The sequence below is a fragment of the Octopus sinensis genome, linkage group LG24 (assembly GCF_006345805.1).
Source record: "Octopus sinensis linkage group LG24, ASM634580v1, whole genome shotgun sequence".
NCBI classification, from domain to species: Eukaryota; Metazoa; Mollusca; class Cephalopoda; order Octopoda; family Octopodidae; genus Octopus; species Octopus sinensis.
The window spans coordinates 18,472,760-18,491,698 of record NC_043020.1 but is presented as its reverse complement, the minus strand read 5'-3'; the positions used below and the strand labels follow the sequence as shown (position 1 = coordinate 18,491,698).

At 35.3% G+C, this 18,939-nt stretch overlaps 1 protein-coding gene across 4 annotated transcripts in view; it reads right to left on the bottom strand.

The window, feature by feature from the left end:
* LOC115223819 (TBC1 domain family member 22B) overlaps nt 1–18,939 on the bottom strand; it is an 89,666-nt gene that overhangs the window by 46,847 nt on the left and 23,880 nt on the right. Inside the window, exon 2 of one of the 4 annotated variants that reach the window (XM_036512754.1) lies at nt 6,690–6,793. The exons of the other annotated variants lie outside the window; for them this stretch is intronic. Within the exon in view, the coding sequence (XP_036368647.1) occupies nt 6,690–6,709 (20 nt within the window). The 5' untranslated portion in view covers nt 6,710–6,793. The remainder of the gene's footprint in view (nt 1–6,689; nt 6,794–18,939) is intronic. 4 annotated transcript variants of the gene reach the window in all.

Here is an 18,939-nt window from a genome sequence, read left to right as displayed (position 1 = left end):
CTTAGAAGTTTCAACAAAAGAAACTGATAGCATAAGTATCAGATTTAAAACCTAAGAACAAGTGTTGATTTGTTCAAACTAAACCCTTCAAGGTGGTGCCCCATAATGGCTGCAGTCCAATGACTGAAAGAAGTGAAAGATAACAGGCAAGACAGTGAGAATTGAGGGAAATTTGACTGCTATTTCTAACAGACTGAGCAATCGTGTACAAGCTCCCACATGCTTTTTTTTTTCTTTTTAGAACATGGTTTTAATTTTGGTCGGCAAATGTGCTAGCTTGAGGAACACATGATAGTACTACTATATAACGATAGTGATTATTATGCTAATGATTATATATAGAGACACCACATATTTAATGATGTAGGAGAACATCTAAAACACAGAAATTTGCCATAACATGCCCTACACACAAACACATCTTACAAGCACAAAGCGACACACACACAACATCAACTGTCGACCTCTAATCACAACTTCATCTATCTTTCATATCTGTAGAGTTTTTCACCATTTTAAGTGTGACCGTTTAACACTGTTGGAGATTTTCTAAAAATAAACTCCTGTAAAAAGATGTCAGTAAAACCAGTCACAAACATCGGATGTCAACACCATTTTGGAGTTGTATTTTCAACACAGAACCAGAAACCAAGAAATCAGCCCAAACTTTGGTAACATGCAATATGAAACTCCACAACTATTCAGCGTGTGTGTGTGTGTGTGTGAAATGTTACCTACTTTTCATGAACTACAGAGGATCGTGAAACTTAAGGTTCAATCCAGATTAAGGAAGGAAGAGAGAATAATAAGTTTCTCTTCCCATCTATACATCAATGTCTGTCTAGCTGTCAATCAATTCATCCATCCACCCACCCACCCACCTATTCAATTATCTATTTATCTATTTATCTGGCAATAATCAACTAAAGGAAAAATTCCCAAAATCTGATATCTATTCCCAAGTCAAGACAATGTGGTGTTTTTGCATGTGCGTGACTGTGTGCATGCGAGAGAGAGAGAGAGAGAGAGAACAAGCATGTGTGAATGTGTGTGTGAGAGAGAGAGAGAGAGAGAGAGAGAGAACAAGCATGTGTGTGTGTGTGAGAGAGAGAGAGAGCACATATGAATGTGTGTGTGTTTGAAACAAAAACAATAAACCTTCACCACATAAGTTTTATAGATTTTAATGGGTTTTCTTTTACAAATTCATTGCTATTTTTAATTCACAAATAATTCATTGCTATTCTCTGAACAGTTTAGCAGGAACAACTTGTACCATAACTAAAACACCCACACAATACATGTAATGTTAATGGCATGCAGGAATTCTGTTGAATGGCCTAGAAATATCACTGCAAATATCTTTATATCTACAGGGATATGTCTTAAGTTTTCAAAACAAAGTGGACTTCAGTTTTCAGTCTACATTGAGCATTATACACAGAGACACAATGCCTTGACAGTGAAATTTCGTGGAAGGAAACCTGTAAAAAAAACTCATCCTATATATATATGTGTGTGCGTGTGTGTATAAGTGCATCCATTCATGTCTACTCATGTAAAGCAATATTTATTCGTTTGTGTCAAGCAAAACAAATTGCCGATTCAATAAACACTGACCTATAAAACCATGCATCAGACTGAAATAAGTATTGAGGGAGGAAAGAACCTCCTTGGAAAGGCAGTGCACCAGGGTGGTCCCAGTCAAATGACTGAAACCAACAAAAGAATAACAATATAAATACACACACACATACACACAATACATACTTACACTTACATAAATACATACATACACATAGATACATGCACATGGCTTCTATAAAACATTACAGCTTTATATTTGTGTGAAAGTGTAAGCTTGACTGAACTGTACCATCATAATAAAGCAACACTACAACAAAATGTTATCAAAAGAATACAAAAGAACAGAAGACCAACTGCTCCATCGTTGTATAAATTTCATTGTCAGTAATAATAAACAAAATTAACTTTTAATTAACTAAATAAGATTAATAAGAATAATAAAATCGCCAAAAATGCAACAACCTAAAGTATTATTATTAGTAGTAGTAGTAGTAGTAATATGAAGAGAAAGCAACACCCTTGAACCAAAGTTGTTAGTAGTAGAGATTAAGCGGATTTACAACAAGGGAGACATGGAATAAGGCAGAGGACTTCAAAAAGTGGGTTTTAGGTAAATACAGATCCAGGAGTTCATCAAATAAATTTCAGACAGAGAGAATTGATATTTTCCACATTTTACATTTGAAACAATACAATTTTTTTTTTAAATAAGGTTTGTAAAAAAAAACATTGTAGAACAAGGATATTTTGATTTATGATTTTGTTGTTTTTAGAAAAAATTTCTATAATATTGAACACATTAGTGATTAACTCAAAGCAACTTTTTGGGGATTGGGGATAACCATTTTCAAAACTAGGTACAAACTAGTAAACTATGGTAACCTTGTGCTACAACAAAACTTAAAACTATTCAATATTGCTACAGACCTGCAAAATTTCTAAAACTAAGAACAACTTTTTTTTTTCTTCTTTTGTCATTAAGGTCTTGCAATTATAAAGTTGTAGGTTCATTTCCTGGACAAGATGGTGTGCTGTGATCTTGAGCAGGGTACTTCATTTTACATGCTGCTTCAATCAACACAGTTATAAATGAATAGCAGTTGAATGCTGATGTAGCTCTCACTATTCCCATATGCCATTCTCTGGATGTGCTGCTGGGTCAAAAATGGGAAGGCTGAGACGGTGTCTATGTCAGTTAGCAACTACACTGATACTAAAAGTATTTAGCAAAAGCATTGCACAAATTACGAAGTTATACTCATCCACTAGTAAAGGCTGACTGTACAATATTATAACAGCAATGATAACTACAATAAGGAGTACGGTTGTACAAATTTAGAATTCTTTTGCTCTAAGCCTGGGGTTCATAACCATTTTTTGCCTATGGACCCCTCTGATTCCTATTTTATTTGGATGGACATTCCTAGCCATTCACTGTTTAAAAAAATCCTTCTGAATTTTTATAATTAACTATTATTGGAAATTGTATTACAAAAAAAAAAATGTTGGGCATTGTAAAAGTATAAGCAATTTATTGCAGATAAATTTTAACAAAATTTTATGAGGACCCCAAAGAGCCATATGGACCCCGGTTGAGAACCACTGGTCTAAGCAACGCCACATACTTTCGTCTGTGCCCCAGCTACTTTATTAGCTCAAACAAACATCTACCATTTACAGGGTTCTGCCTCTTCACAATGCAAGAGCTGTTGATGGCAACATATTTTGATGCAGGCAAAGACTCAGAGACAGCATCAACTTAAACACCAGGACTGTGTGTGCGCACACACATGCGAGTCTATATCACCTTCCTTTAACAGCCACTTGTCCATGCTTGCATGGGTCAGATGGAATTTATTGTGACAGATCTCAAATGGCCAGATGCTCATTTGCAACCATGTCACTAACATACACACAAAAAAAAATATATATATATATATATACATGTTTTTTCTCTCCTTGTTTTCTGTGTCCCTTTCTGTAGAAGAGTGTAGCTCGAAACGTAAAAGACTTTTTCTATTCCTGAGCGTTATACTAATACATCTGTTTGTTTTGTATACCACCTGTCTTCGTCTTTTGCTTTTTTTTCGTAATCTCTCCCTATATATATATATATATATATATATATATACACACACACACACACACACACATATATGCATTATGTACACACACAGATATGTATGTATGATTTTATTTACACGTGTGTGTGTGTGTGTGTGTAAATATTGCATTGTGGGTTGATGCCGTATGCCAAACGCAGATGGTTCAAACCACTTATAAGCAAATTATTTGTCACTTAAAAAAACAATGTAGAAGAAGCAAACAAATGAGTTAACAATGTGAATATTCTTGTTGCTAGCTTTATAAATTATAAAACCTTATAGAGCAAGCACTTTTGAATTACATTTCCTTTTCAGATAGACTGGTATGCTAAGTCAATATTGACAACTGAAAGTTGTGAATGTTGGACACATAACCCTGTACTTTTACCCCCAGCCTATCTCTTCCCTATCTCCCACAGTCAGCATTAGCTCCCTAAATGGATTCAGCAATCTTCAGATTCAATGACTCTTGAGGCTTCAGCAAAATCTCAATTGTTGGATATTAAAAACTGCGTCTGGTGGTGTTTTGAAGCATCACTCTGTTATTCTTATTAGTAGTTCCCGCTTTTGTTGAGCCATAGTAACAGGACATTTGGTGAACCACAGTTAAAAGAACAGACTAGGCAGTTTTCTTATTTGTGGCTCTCTGCTCCAAAGGGACAGCCACTAAGCTGGTATTTTTGTAGTCATTGTTAGGCAATGACTACAACTACTGCCTAAGTAACATCATCTTGATATGACAAGTTCAGATCCTTTTAAGCAGCTCCTTTATCTATTATCCACCTGCTCCTAATAACAGAGTACACCAATAACAGAGTACCCATCCTTATCAATCCTTTCCATCTGCTACAGATCCTGAAGTACTGTGTGGCAGTGAATGAACTTGTCCATCCCATAGCTAGTGCAATGAGGCTAAGCACTTGAGATCCATGTGTAAAAAAAAAAAAAAAAGCTTCAGGCTGATGTCTGCTAGCTACTACAAACTGTTTTGTGAGGCAAATGTACTTCATGCCAATGAGAGATCTAAAGGGGAGAAGGATAAGTCAAAACCATGGGTTATCACTGTTAATCTAACACAATACACGTGGGCTAAAATTGTTGGCTACTGAGCACCAGATGTTTTCATTAAACATTAAGCTTTGCTGAGAAAAAAAATAAAGTTTCTTAGGTGTATGTGTTGGGGTGTGGATTAGATGCTTTAAGATCTAACCTTGATCCTTGTGTTACTCTTCCAAACTATCCAGCCATCACTTATGATTCTGCTGCATAGCAACAATAATTTGCTCAGTGCTTTGTCAGGATGTAACAAATGGAAAGTAAAATCAGTGGTTCTCAACCATTTTTTTTTTTTGCCCATAAACCCCTTTGATCCCTATTTTACTCTGGTGGATCCTCATGTTTAAAAATCCTATTATACTTCAAAAATTAAATGTTTTTAGGAATTGTATAAAAAAAATTTAAATACTTTGTGAATTGTAGAAGTATAACTAATTTATTGCAGATAAATTTTAACAACAAACTTTTATATGGATCCCCAAGGACCATATAGACCCCAGTTGAGAACCACTACTCTAAATGATATCACAGTTCCACAAAACAAAAAAAAAAAACTAGCAAGACTAAAAAATATGAACCCAAGACTTGGGTCTTATACATAACATATAAACATTAATCTATTGTCTTGGAACTAAGATTTACCATGGACTGAAGTTAACTGGCTGCCAGTTTCCTTGCTCAAGAACCAACAACTTGCCCTCCTATGATCAGTACTACTTTGTGGCCATAACCAAGATATACCAAAGCTATTGGTGAAGTCTTAGTGGATTTTGATAGAAAACTGAAGAAGATACAACACAGCAATGTATAACTGGTGATTCATTTCTTGGCAGTACTGAATTTGAATTCTCTCTTAGAGAGAGGAGCAAGGAAGAGAGACAGACAGAGGAGGGAAGGAAGAGAGCTAGACAGAGAGGGAGGGAGGGGAAGGGAGAGAATGGTAGATTCTGCCAGGTTAACTAGCTCTAGTCAGGTAATCTTTTATGAGAAGCAAGCTGCATGAGATTTGGCTCATCTTCAGGTGGGCCACACTACTAAAAAACCTCAACATTATTCTTCATCAGGTGCGCCATTCAGAAAGTTCCTCAGGCCACAGTTTACTTGTGACTGCTCTAAATTATAAAGAGCTCTATAATCCACTTGGTTTGTAAGGACACTGCTAACTACATCTTTACACAGGATTGTTTAACCCTTTAGCGTTCAGATTAATTTGTCAAAAGTAATCCTTATATATTCACATTTAAAAAATTTATCTGATATTATTTTGTACCTTCAAGATAGGAAAGATGTAATTGCTTATTTTTAGAGTGACATTGCAGGGTAGGTGTGAGATGCATGTTCTGGCCAGTTTGAGCATAAAATGTGTAGAATATTTGGGCCGGATACAGCCGATTTAAACATTAAAGGGTTAAGGCAAGTAACCTTGACAAAGCACATCCTCACAAAGCTCAACACTTCTTAATCCAAAGTACTGTTTACAAGTAGAGACTGAGTTGTTAATTCAAGGTGTTTTGACCACATACTGAATACAAACAGAAACCACTGGTGACAAGATAGAAACAATCAAACTGACCAGCTCTCAACTGATTGACCAGTAGTAAAAAATATCAACTTGGCTGACCTACTACATGTACTGACTTGCTCTAGATAGAGTACACAAAGACATATCTTACATGACAAAGCTACTGTGAAAGATCTGACAAACAGCACTTCAGAAGTCACCAGTAAGATAAACCGAAGTTATACAATAAAGTTAGTCAATAATGAAAATATATTTAGCTCAAAATCAAATACATATTTGTACAAACACTGCATGAAAAAAGAAGAAAAAAAACATCCTTCTGTACACTTGTACTTCAAGTGGGTGGGTGAATATCTATGTTTAATTTCTTTTTTTTTTTAATTTTATTTTTATTAAGGAGTGGAGAGAGTGAATCTTACCGTGTCCGAGTCGGTTCCATCAGTTAGCGTGGCAGCAAAGCAAGCAATGCTAGAAAATTCAGTCATCCGATACAGCAATGTCCAGCAGAATGGTACTGTTTAATCTGAGGAGAATTGTAGGAAAGTCACTGCAACAGGCATGGTAGACACAGACACAACACTTTGAACAAATTTTTTTATTTCTCCACACCAAAAACACCAACAGAGAGAAGACAAAAGAAGCTTTATAGGCCAGCTCAAAGAATATTTCATTATTGCTGTGACTACTATGCTTAGTCCAAGACCAGCCCTGATTGAGCAGACCTATGATCAAAGGCACTCCAGCTGTGACCATCCCATCGTTTTAGATGTGTCTAGGGCCATATGATCTGAGGTCCCCTTTCCTTGTCTAAGACAGTATGGTGCAAGTTGAGAAAATTTTGGCTGCTCTTTCTGTTGTCACTCAGAAATTACAGTTAATTTATTTTCAGTGAAAGGGAAACAAATTGCATTTCAAGAGAACTTTGAGCAATAGAATTGATTGAGAAGTTTAGCAATTTGGTAAAAAAAAAATAAACAAAAAACAAAATAAACAAAAAAAAACACTGAAAATTAAATGTAATATCATAGGTGTTAATTAAATCAAACAAAAAAATATTAATTAACAAAATTGAATAATAATATAGTTAATACTCTCATAGACAGACAAATAGAGGTACAGAAAGATCAACAGCTACAAGAATAGATCAAGACACAAATAGCTCAATTAACAGATTGAGACTGATAGACAGACAGCTATGAAGAGACATAGATACATAATAAATGTATAGGTATAAGCATAACTGCTATTTTTGTAAGAGAAACAAGGGAGAGAAAGTTTTAGGGGAGAGACAGTCATATTTGTGAGAAAAAGAGTGAAGTGTCTTTGCATAAAATATGAGAGAGGAGGAATAGGAGAGAGAGTGAATACCTCCACTTGGCGTTTGATTTACACCTGTGTTTCCAGTTACATCTCTTCATTAAGTGAAGGTTGGGTGGAGATTTTTCACCCCAAGACTGAATAAGGAAACAGGTTCAGTGAAAGAAAGAGAGAGAGAGAGAGAAGGAAATATAGATAATGCATGAGACAGATAGACAGAGAGCTGGACTGATAGACAAATAGAGGTACAGGTAGATCAACAGCTACAAGAATAGATCAAGACACAGACAACTCAATTAACAGATTGAGACTGAGAGACAGACAGCTATGAAGAGACACAGATACATATAGAACAAGGATAGAAAAAAAGTAAAAATGATAGAAGGAACTTGATATTAACTTGATATTAACAAAGTGGAGTGTTGCTGAATCAGATTAGCCCCAATTGGTCAAAGGTGTTCCAACCATAACCATCCCTCTTTTTTTTGTATATAGAAGACTATCTTGTCCAAAATAGGCTTCATTATTTAAGCAACTAGGGTGTAATTTCAGAAAAATGTGGGCTATTTCTAGCAAGTTGAAATACTTGGAAGAGGTTCCCCTGTTAGCTCATAATGTTGTTCAGTATTGTTAGTTAGCCCAGGTCAGCCAATATTAAGCAAATTCATAATCAAAAGTATTCTAGCTATAATCAGCCTGTCCATTTTTTCCAGACATATTGTATGAAAGACTACATATCATATGGTGTGATTTGAGTGAGATTTGGCTGCCATTTCTTGCATGTAAAGGTTTTGTCTTTGGCTTATTCAATGTAGCCTAGTGTTAGAGGAGAGCAGAAGTGACTAATATCTGAATGTCGGATCACTTCATTATTTTGTCTTTTGCTGTGTTACAAAAGTCAAGCTAACAGGGCCACTCAACCTGCTAGAAATAGCAGCCATACATCCCTCAAACCATAACCTATTTTAACACTAGTATTCAGATTACTGTGCCATTATTAATTCTTATTTATTCACATTGTTTTGAATTAATCATGGCTTACCTCATAGCTTTGAGATTTCAATGATGTAATTATTTATTTTAAAATGACATTGTAGGGTAGGTGTGAGAGACCAGATGTGGCCTGTTTAAACATAAAACAAGTAGAATATTTAGCCGGATATGGCCGGTTTCAATGCTAAAGGGTTTAAAAGAAAGGACACCAAAGAAGCTTCACATGCCTGGTCATCCCACTAGAAACATCTGCTAACCCTAACACTCAAAACACACCCAATTATCTTTAAAAACAAAAAGAGACTATACATTGGACAACGTGGAGGTGCAATGGCCCAGTAGTTAGGGCAGCGGATTCGTGGTCAGAGGATTGCAGTTTCGATTGCCAGACCAGGTGTTGTGTGTGTTTATTGAGCGAAAACACCTAAAGCTCCACGAGGCTCCAGCAGTGGGTAGTGGTGACACCTGTTGTACTCTTTTGCCCCAACTTTCTCTCACTCTTTCTTCCTGTTTCTTGAGTAACGCTGTGATGGACTGACATCTCGTCCAGCTGGGGGGGAACACATACGCCACAGAATCCAGGCCCATGAGCCTGGCTAGGCTTGAAAAGGGCACATAAATAAATTGAAAAATTGGACAATATACTCCAAAGTACACCATATCTGAAAACCTGAAATGGTACAGACATGGTTAGAATGCCTTTCATCATAATTCTGCTCAATCAAGGTGAACACAAAACTGAAGAACAACATTACCAAAACAGCAACAACAAAAATAAGGACATCAATAACCAATGACAATAATTCCATACTATCATCATTATCATCTTAATATCCATTTTTCCACAGGCAAAATTTAATCAGGCAGAGTTTCTACAGTCAAATGCTCTTCCTGATGTCAACTCACACCTATTTCCAAACAACTTAATCCTTCCCCTAATCCTTCAGTCAAGATCATTACAATTGCAATCAAACAACACTGCTTGTATGATGATGACATTTGTTTATAGTTAGCGTTTGATGTCAAAACAAGGTAACACAAATATGCATATGTATGCATGGAGACATAAAATAAAATTCATACATATCAGCCATAATACGTAAATTATCTTCAGACATCTATATACAGTACATCATCTTCAGAGGGGTAGGTGGCAAATGGATTTGCCACCTAAACTTCTGAAAAGGACACTTTGTATATAGAAATATGAATATACTTATGTATCATGGCTTATGCTTATTGATATAACTCCTTCAATGCTTTTGTTACACCTAATTGCATAAGATGCAAGAGAATATCTACAATTTATAGGATGCATCGAAACAGCTGTAAAGATGTCATATCTTGTAACAATTTGTAAAAACTTAAGTAAATATATTCATACTCCTACGATTGTTTGTCCCTCTCTATTGATATTCACTCAAATTTTTTTCTTTCTTCTAGTCAACTCATTTGCTTCTAGAATACCTACTCCGATGAGAAATTAGATTTTAAGATTTAGAACTAATAAGGGCACTTACTTGGTGTCAATCTATTTTTGTTTAACACTTCAGCACTCAGATTACTCTGTCAAATGTAATGTTTATTCATTCACACTGTTTTCAATTAATCATGCACTATCCTGTAGCTTTGAGATTTTGATGAGATTGTTTATTTTTAGAATGACATTGCACAGTAAGTATGAGAAGTCTGGCCAGTTTGAACATAGAGTATTTTGGCAGGATATGGCCAGTTTAAATGCAAAAGGGGATTAAACATCCTTATACCCAATATATATATATATATATATATATATATATATATACACACACACACACACTTTCTTTTATTTGTTTCAGTCATTTGACTGTGGCCATGCTGGAGCACCGCCTTTTAGTTGAACAAACCAACCCTGGGACTTGTTCTTTGTAGGCCTAGTACTTATTCTATCAGTCTCTTTTACCAAACCACTAAGTTACGGGGGATGTAAACACACCAACATCAGTTGTCACGCGATGGTGGGGTCACAAACACACACACATATATATGACAAGCTTCTTTCAGTTTCCGTCTACCAAATCCAGTGACAAGGCTTTGGCTGGCCTGAGGCTACAGAAGACACTTGCCCAAGTTGCCACACAGTGGGACTGAACCTGGAACCATGTTAGTTGGTAGGCAAGCTACTTGTCACACAGCCACTCCTGCGACACATATATATACATACATACACATGAATATATATATATATATACACACACATGAATATATACACACACACACACACACACACACGAACATATATATATATATATATATACACACACACACACACACACACACACAAACTAGCTGAATAGCCCATCGTTGCCAGGCAATTTTTACAGTAGAATGTCATATAGTTTTGTTTATTCCATGTCAGAGGTTGCTTTCTCTGACAAATAGGCCTCTTGATCAAGAGACATTTGTGCAATTTTGTGCAAAAAACTTTTGAGGATTTTTTTTCCTTTTTAAATTATTAACATGTCTGTTCGACTGTTTCACATGACTTTATTCATTGAAACTTATTAAAACTTGAGAAGCTCTTACAACTTTGGTCATCATAATGCTTTGCTTTCATTTGTTTAATAAAAATTCCTCCTCATAATGATTTTGCTTTCCTTTTGTGATAGACAGCTATCATGCCAGAAAATGCCAGCTTCCATATACTGTTCTCTCATTAGGTAAAACTGAATAAACTTTAAAGCACAGTAACATTTTTCTGCAATTTTTCTGGAACAAATAAATAGCAAAATCAGATTTAATGTGGAAAGTTATTTGAATATGGCAAATTTGAAAATTTTGATGTAATTTTAAAATCTCACACTATATGACAGCAACAGGAAAGACCCTACGAAAGTAGAGAGACAGACAATTATAGGATGCCACACACACACAGGTAATCACAAGATGAAAATGGTGTAGACATATGTATGTATGTATGTATATATATATATATATTATATATATATATATATATATATATATATAGAGAGAGAGAGAGAGAGAGAGAGAGAGAGAGATGGATGTATGTATGTAGAAAAGCCACCTACCCTCTCTCTCCTTAAAGGTATGTATTCCTCACACCCACCTTTCTCTCCCATCATTGGCATTTTAAAAGTTGTATATGTGTATCTATGTACTTATGAAAGTATGCAGTATCGTGTGTATATGACAGCTATATAAACATTACCATACCTTTGCATTCCATATTTGTTGCTGACAGAATGCTGTACTCACCTTCCCTGATATCAATCACACTCACTCTGCTACTACGTTTCCCTCTGACTAATACTTTTTGCACCCTTCTCATTTTATCATATAATTCACCCAACCCCACTGGGGGGCACATAGATTTTTATTGAAATCGAATTAGCCTATTATTGAACTGAATGTTAGTATAACATGTATGCAGTCTGGTGAATACTGGTTTACTGGTTTAGGTAGTAAGATGGTAACAGACAGAAAGAAATTGCCATTTATTTAGAAGATGCACACACATGTATACACACACACTTGATGGGTTTCATTCAGTTCACATCTATCAAATTCAATCATCACAAGACACTTGCCCAAGGCACCATGCAGTGAGACTGAACCTGAAACTACATGGTTGCGAAGCAAACTTAACCATACACCCATGCCTTCACCTTTCATTTCTTAGAATAAGATTGATTTAGAAAAAAATTTGGCTACTATTACTAGTAGACTGAGTAACTATGTCCAGGCTATCTTGTTGGCTCATTTCCATATATATTTTGATGTGCTGTGAGTATATATTATTGATAAATAAATCATACACACACACATAGACATACATAATAGATAGGTACATTATACAAAGATAAAAGATATTTCATATCTATCACTATTCTTTAGGGAATAAGTGACCAAAATGCTGTCAATAGATTTGTCTGAAATAGCTATTGATCAGTACAAAATTTATCAATTCAGTTGTCAGGGTTGTACAACATCTATTTTACAATACAATGTTGTTAAGAGTGTTTCATGTCATAATTAACTGCAGCTGGTTGTATTTGCAAGAATATCAGGCTGCCAACTAAAAGGTTTGTGGTTTATAATCATTCTTCAACTGGCACTCTGCTGTTTACTGTGCACATGGCCAAGACAATTAACTCTTCAATAATTCAGTTGAACTGGCTGTAAATAGCTAAATAGAATATTAGAACTTACTGAAGCACGATGTAGGAGTTCTGTGTAACAGGTGTTCTGAAAATTGTAAGAACTGGCGGTACCTTTACTTGCTGAAAGACAGACCCAAGAAAATGACTTGCCATCAACCCATTACATCCAGAGTGCCCTATTGTGCCTTAGATATTGAAATTAATTGTATTTATTATATTACAGAATCAAGCTGCTGTTAACCATGTAATCTAAGACTACCTGCTCATGGTTGGGTGGTCAGTTGGTGTCAGAACTGGCTTCCTACTGGGTTTGCCCAGTGAGTGGGGTATGTGGGCATCAAACAGGATTAAACAAAAATACAAAACCTGTCAAACCCCTGAGAACCAAAAGCACCCAGGTCCCACCAGGATTATTACAAAGTCCAGTGAAACATCTGAATTGAAGTTATTCCAACATTTAATTTCATTCTGGGGTGCAGATTCATAAAGAAAGCCCAGGACAGAGAGGAGTAGAAAAGATGGGAAGAAAAAACAGAGTTATACAAATAGCAAAAATGCTATGGAAACAACTTCACTTGGTATTCTATAAATGTGGCAGAATTGTAAGCTTTGCAGTTTTTGAGGGCATCTCTTGATATTCAGAGTTCAAATGCAGCCAGAGCTAACTTTGTCTTATAGCTTTCTGAGATCAATAAAAAATAAGTACCAGTGCTGTCATGAGGATCAATTTAAACAAATATTCTTTTCTCCAAAGTGTGTGGCTTTGTGTCATGGATTGGCAGAATTGCCATAGAGTGGGACAAAATGCCTTGTGATATTATTTGTTCCTGCTCTTTACATTCTTGAGTTTAAATCCCACCAAGGTCTCAACTTTTTATCCTTGAGAGATCAATAAAATACAGGACCAACCAAGTACTAGACTAATCAACTGGTCCGTTAGATTTCTGATTTTGTATCAATGTTAGAAACCATTCTAATCTAAAGTGTTGCGTGATCCAATCAAAACAAGGAAGAAAGGAGTACTGAAGAACCAAAAAGTAGGTGATAGTTTGAAAAAGTCTTCTGTGCTTACTAATTTAACTTAAATGGTTTTGTACTCATTATACATTAAAACTATTCCAGAATCTGAAACGGTTTAATCTTCCCAAAAACATCAATGGAAAGAGAAAACAAATATTACTGAGATTCAATATAAATGGTTAAATATCAAAGAATATATTTTGTTCTCATTTATGCTGTTTCTACATATTTTCCTTCAATTTTGTTTGTTTTTAATCATATCTATTTTTCATGACCAAGCATAGTTTAAAATAGATATAACCTACATATTAAGAGCATTAACAGTACAAAGCATAAAGTGATAAAGAAAAAGCAGGAAACCTAATTTAATCATTTATGAGATGCTTGAAAAATTCTACAGATAAAATATTGGAATATCGGGTCAGACAATAAAACCCAGGAAAAAGGAAAAAAGGAAAATGAATATAGGCCTGAACTTGAGCAAAAACTGTAACAAACATGGTGTGTCTGATATCTGATAGCTTTTCAGACAATCTATTTCAAGTCCATAATAAATATATTTTGTTTCATGTACAGGTTTCCACTAAGAGAGATATGCATGCATGACTGCACAATGCACACACACACACACACACACACACTAATCTTCAAAAAATATGCTACAGACATCAGCATCTGAAATTTTAACTCTTGATACCAAATTTATATTGAGATGCATTTGTTTCAATTAATCTTAGAAATAATAAAGAATTTAGCAAAATAACTTTGTTGTTATTGAGCTAGTGTTTGGAATATAAATTAATATGAAGTTTTGAAAGTAGGTTTTAGTTTAAATCACTTTAAACAGGAAATTTGTATGACAGGACCAAGAGTAGTCACAAGTAGGTTGATATAAAAAATGTTAGTCATGCATCACTAGTTAAAACACACAGACTAAAGGAGAATTTTGACAGAGAGGTAATTACATAGGTATCAAATTGCTGGACTAGGTCATGAAAGTTATAGCTCAATAAATTAGGAAAAGAATCAGCTTAGATGAGATGCAGTTTGCTTATGTGCCAGAGAGAAGCACTACCAATACTTTCTTCCTAGTAAGGCATGCAGGAGAGGTATTTAGCTAAAATTAACTGCTATAATTAGCATTCATTGACCTAAAGAAAGCCTTCGATAGGGTCCCTTACTCTGTGATCTGGTGGTTGCCAAAGAAGCTAGGAGCAGATAAATGGCTTGTTAGAGCCATACAAGCCAGGTACGAAGAAGTTGTCAGCCAGGTGAGGATTAATAAGTACAGTAATGAGTTTACCAAGGTTTGGTACTCATTCCCCTTCATTTCATTGTGGTCCTCAAAGCCATAACAGAGGTATTTAAGACCAGTTCCCCTTGGGAACTACTACATGCAGATGACTTCATTCTTATTGTGGAACTTGTAGTAGAACCAGAAAAGAAATTTCAGGTGCGGAAGCAAAACCTGGAATTAAAATTAATTTAGTAAAGAAAGTTCTAATAAGCAGGAAAATAGAGAGGAGTCCATTCCCATCAGGAAAAAACCCTGCTCAATATGTAAGGTGTAAGTAGAAATTCCATATGGTCAACCCAGTGCAAACTATAGACACACAAGAGGTGCAGTGGAATCACAGGAGGATTAACAGAGAAAAATAGACTTTATATGTAGAAGATAAGCAGACGCAATAAATACTAAGAATACATAGGAAATACAGTTTCTCAAGAGGTTCCCTGGAGATAAAAGATTAGTTTCTGTTAAGTAGGTAACCTAAATATCAGTGGGGGAGGATGTTCTGAAAGTAGAGTCAACAGAGTAAGAACCGGATGGAGAAAGTTCAGAGAGCTATTGCCTCAGTTGATAACAAAAGGTCTCACTCTCAGAGAGAAAGGCAGATTGTATGATGCTTGTGTACAAGCAGCAATGCTACATAGTGGGGAGATGCAGGATTTAAATGCAGAGGAGATGTGAAGAGTAGAAAGGAATGAAGCTAGAATGCTTAGTTGGATGTGCAACATCAGTGTGCATGTATGACAAAGTGCAAATGTGTTGAGAGAAAAATTGTGCAGATGAAGTGTGCAGGAGAGAAGACCATACTGGTATGGTCATATAATGCTTATAGATGAGAACAGCTGTACAAAAAAAGGGTCCAGTTGCTTAAAGTGGATGGAACTTGTGAAAGAGGGACCAGGAAGAATAGAACAAAAACATTCATAATTCTGTTATATATATGTGTGTGTGTGTGTGTGTGTGTGTGTGTATTATATGTATCATATATATTATATACAACATAATATAAATATATGGCTATACTATATATATATATTGTATATATAAATACATACATCAAATATCAAGAGATTCATGCATGGCACTTATCAAGTGCCAAGCATGAAACTCTTGGCTCTCTCTCTCTCTCTATATATATATATATATATATACAAAAAGCAATAAAGATTCAAGTTAATTTAAATGAATTTACTTGAATATGGTACCTAACTTAGATGCACCAAAAAAAACTATACGGTTTTAACAATACAGTAATGTGGGGTGATTATAAGTGAGAAAGAAGCAACAAGAATGGATAGGTTTTTAGTACAATCGTTTCATACAAGGACAGGCTTTATTAAAAGTTGCAAAAATTGCAGCATATAAACGTGTCCCGTACTCATCAGCTAAAATACATGTGAGTTCTCTAGACATCCTAGTGGTTGAGGCTATACTCATGAAGTAATGTAGATAATGCTGCAATTTTTGCAACTTTTAATAAAGCCTGTCCTTGTATGAAACGATTGTACTAAAAACCTATCCATTCTTGTTGCTTCTTTCTCACTTATATATATATATATATATATATATATGGGTGATTTATAAATCAAATATCTATTACTAGGCATTATAAGTATTTTTTAGCCTATAATATATTGTGATTTGTACCTACGTGAATCCTGAGCATGCAAACCTAAGACAACCAATCTTTTTAGGGGTTGCATAAAACTAAGATGGTGAGGGTTGGAGCGAAATTTAGCTTATTGATTGTATCCAGTCATGACCATCTCTTCTTTATTCATAAATATTTTTTACAATTACTTTTTTTTTTTTTTTTTGTCTGGAGGGAGAGCTGTGGCCATAATTTTTGCAGATCCTTCAAGACTAATGGGATCAATAGTTATGTGGAGAGGAATTTACAATGAGTTAACACACTGGACAGGAGAGAAGGATTGGGAAAATATTGATTGGAACAGGAACTGTAGGGGTGAAGAGAGATAGAGAGATAAGTGTGTTGAAAGGGTTTATACGGGGTAGGTGGTATGCAACTAGCTGGTATAAGAGGAGCTGAGGTTTTTAGGCAGACACAGCACAACTATAGTACATCTAGTCCTACATTAATTGTTGCTGGCTATCTAGAGTAAATAAAGTTTAACCCTTTAGTATTTAAACTGGCCAGATCCAACCTCTCACATCTACCCTACAATGTCATTCTAAAATATATACAAAAATATACTATCACATCATCGAAGTCTCAAAGCTACAAGATAATGCATGATTAAAAACAATGTGAATAAATAAGCATTACATTTAACAAACTAATTTGACTGCTAAACAGTTAAGGAACTCTTAAAATTTGGCAAAATGACAGAGATGTAGCTGTTTATTTTTCATCCAGTACTTCTCAAGCGGTTAAATTAGTCTAGATGACTGACATGGGGGAGGAGTCAGATTGACATGGGGAAGGAGTCAGATTTCAAAACTCATGAAAACAAGACATTTGTACTCAGAGCCAGAGCTGGTTTCAGCTGGGTTGGTAACGAAAGGGTTAACTTCTCAACACCTTGCCTAATGTCTCTACCCTTTCTTTCTCCTCCCTCCCTCCCCCACTCTCTCTGATGTGAGAGCTTTTCGGTCTTGCAAGTAACAGAGCAACTTAACCAGTACCAATGCCACACACATATAAAAAGAAAAGTTTTTTAAAAATAACACCCAGTACACATTGTAAAGTGGTTGGCATCGGGAAGGGTACGCAGCCATAGAAACCATGCCAAAACTGAAATATTGGAGCATCCACCAACCTGTTGGATCATGTTGAATCATCCAACTTGTACCAGCATAAAAAAGCAAACATAAAACAATATTTCACTTGTTTCAATCATTAGATCCCTGTGATTATCCCATTTTCCCTTTTTAATATATCTATATTGCTTTTTCTGGAATAGTGTATTTATGACTACACTGTCCAATGCATCATTCCTCATTTAAAATGTCAAGGTATTGTTTGAGAGTGATGTGGTCACTATTTCTAGCAAGCAGGTATAGTGACTGTGAATAAAGTTCCCTACTTAGCAATGGTTTATTTCATGAACATGCCAAACAAATAGAGCATGACAGCAAGCTTCTGTCCTTTTTGCTTGACTGCTAGCAAAGTAATACACTGCTGTCAATAAAAAATATATAGAAATGGTGATGGTGGTGGTGGTGGCAAAAGATTTATTTTATTCTTTTACTGGTTTCAGTGACTGAACCATGACTGGAGCATTTGCCTTCAATAGCTTTAACTCTATGATATCAACATCAGTGATTAATCTGATACTCTTTATGAAGTACTTTAACAAACGGTTAAGGCACTTATTCAGATTCATGCTAGCATAAACAAATACAGATATACACACACAAGTAAAAACTTACTGCGGACAAGGTTGCATGGCATTCGACTATAAATGAATAAAAATAAGATACATCAAATAGAGGACATCATCAACAAGTGAAAATGACAGACACACGAGCGATAAATACAGGACAAATTACCAAAAAATATACAATAAGAACAAGGCATCTGTTCTTATTGTATATTTTTTGGTAATTTGTCCTGTATTTATCGCTCGTGTGTCTACGTAATTTTCACTTGTTGGTGATGTCCTGTACTTGATGTAATTTATATTTATTCATCAGATATATATATATGTACGTGTGTGTGTGTGTGTGTGTGTGTGTGTGTATACTTTTATTCTTTTGTTTCAATCATTTGACTGCAGCCATGCTGGAGTACCACTTTAAAGCGATTTTTAGTCAAAGAAATTGACCCCAGGACATTCTTTGTAAACTGAGTACTTATCCTGTCAGACTCTTTTGCCAAACTAAGTTACAGGGACATAAACACACCAATATTAGTTGTCAAGTGAT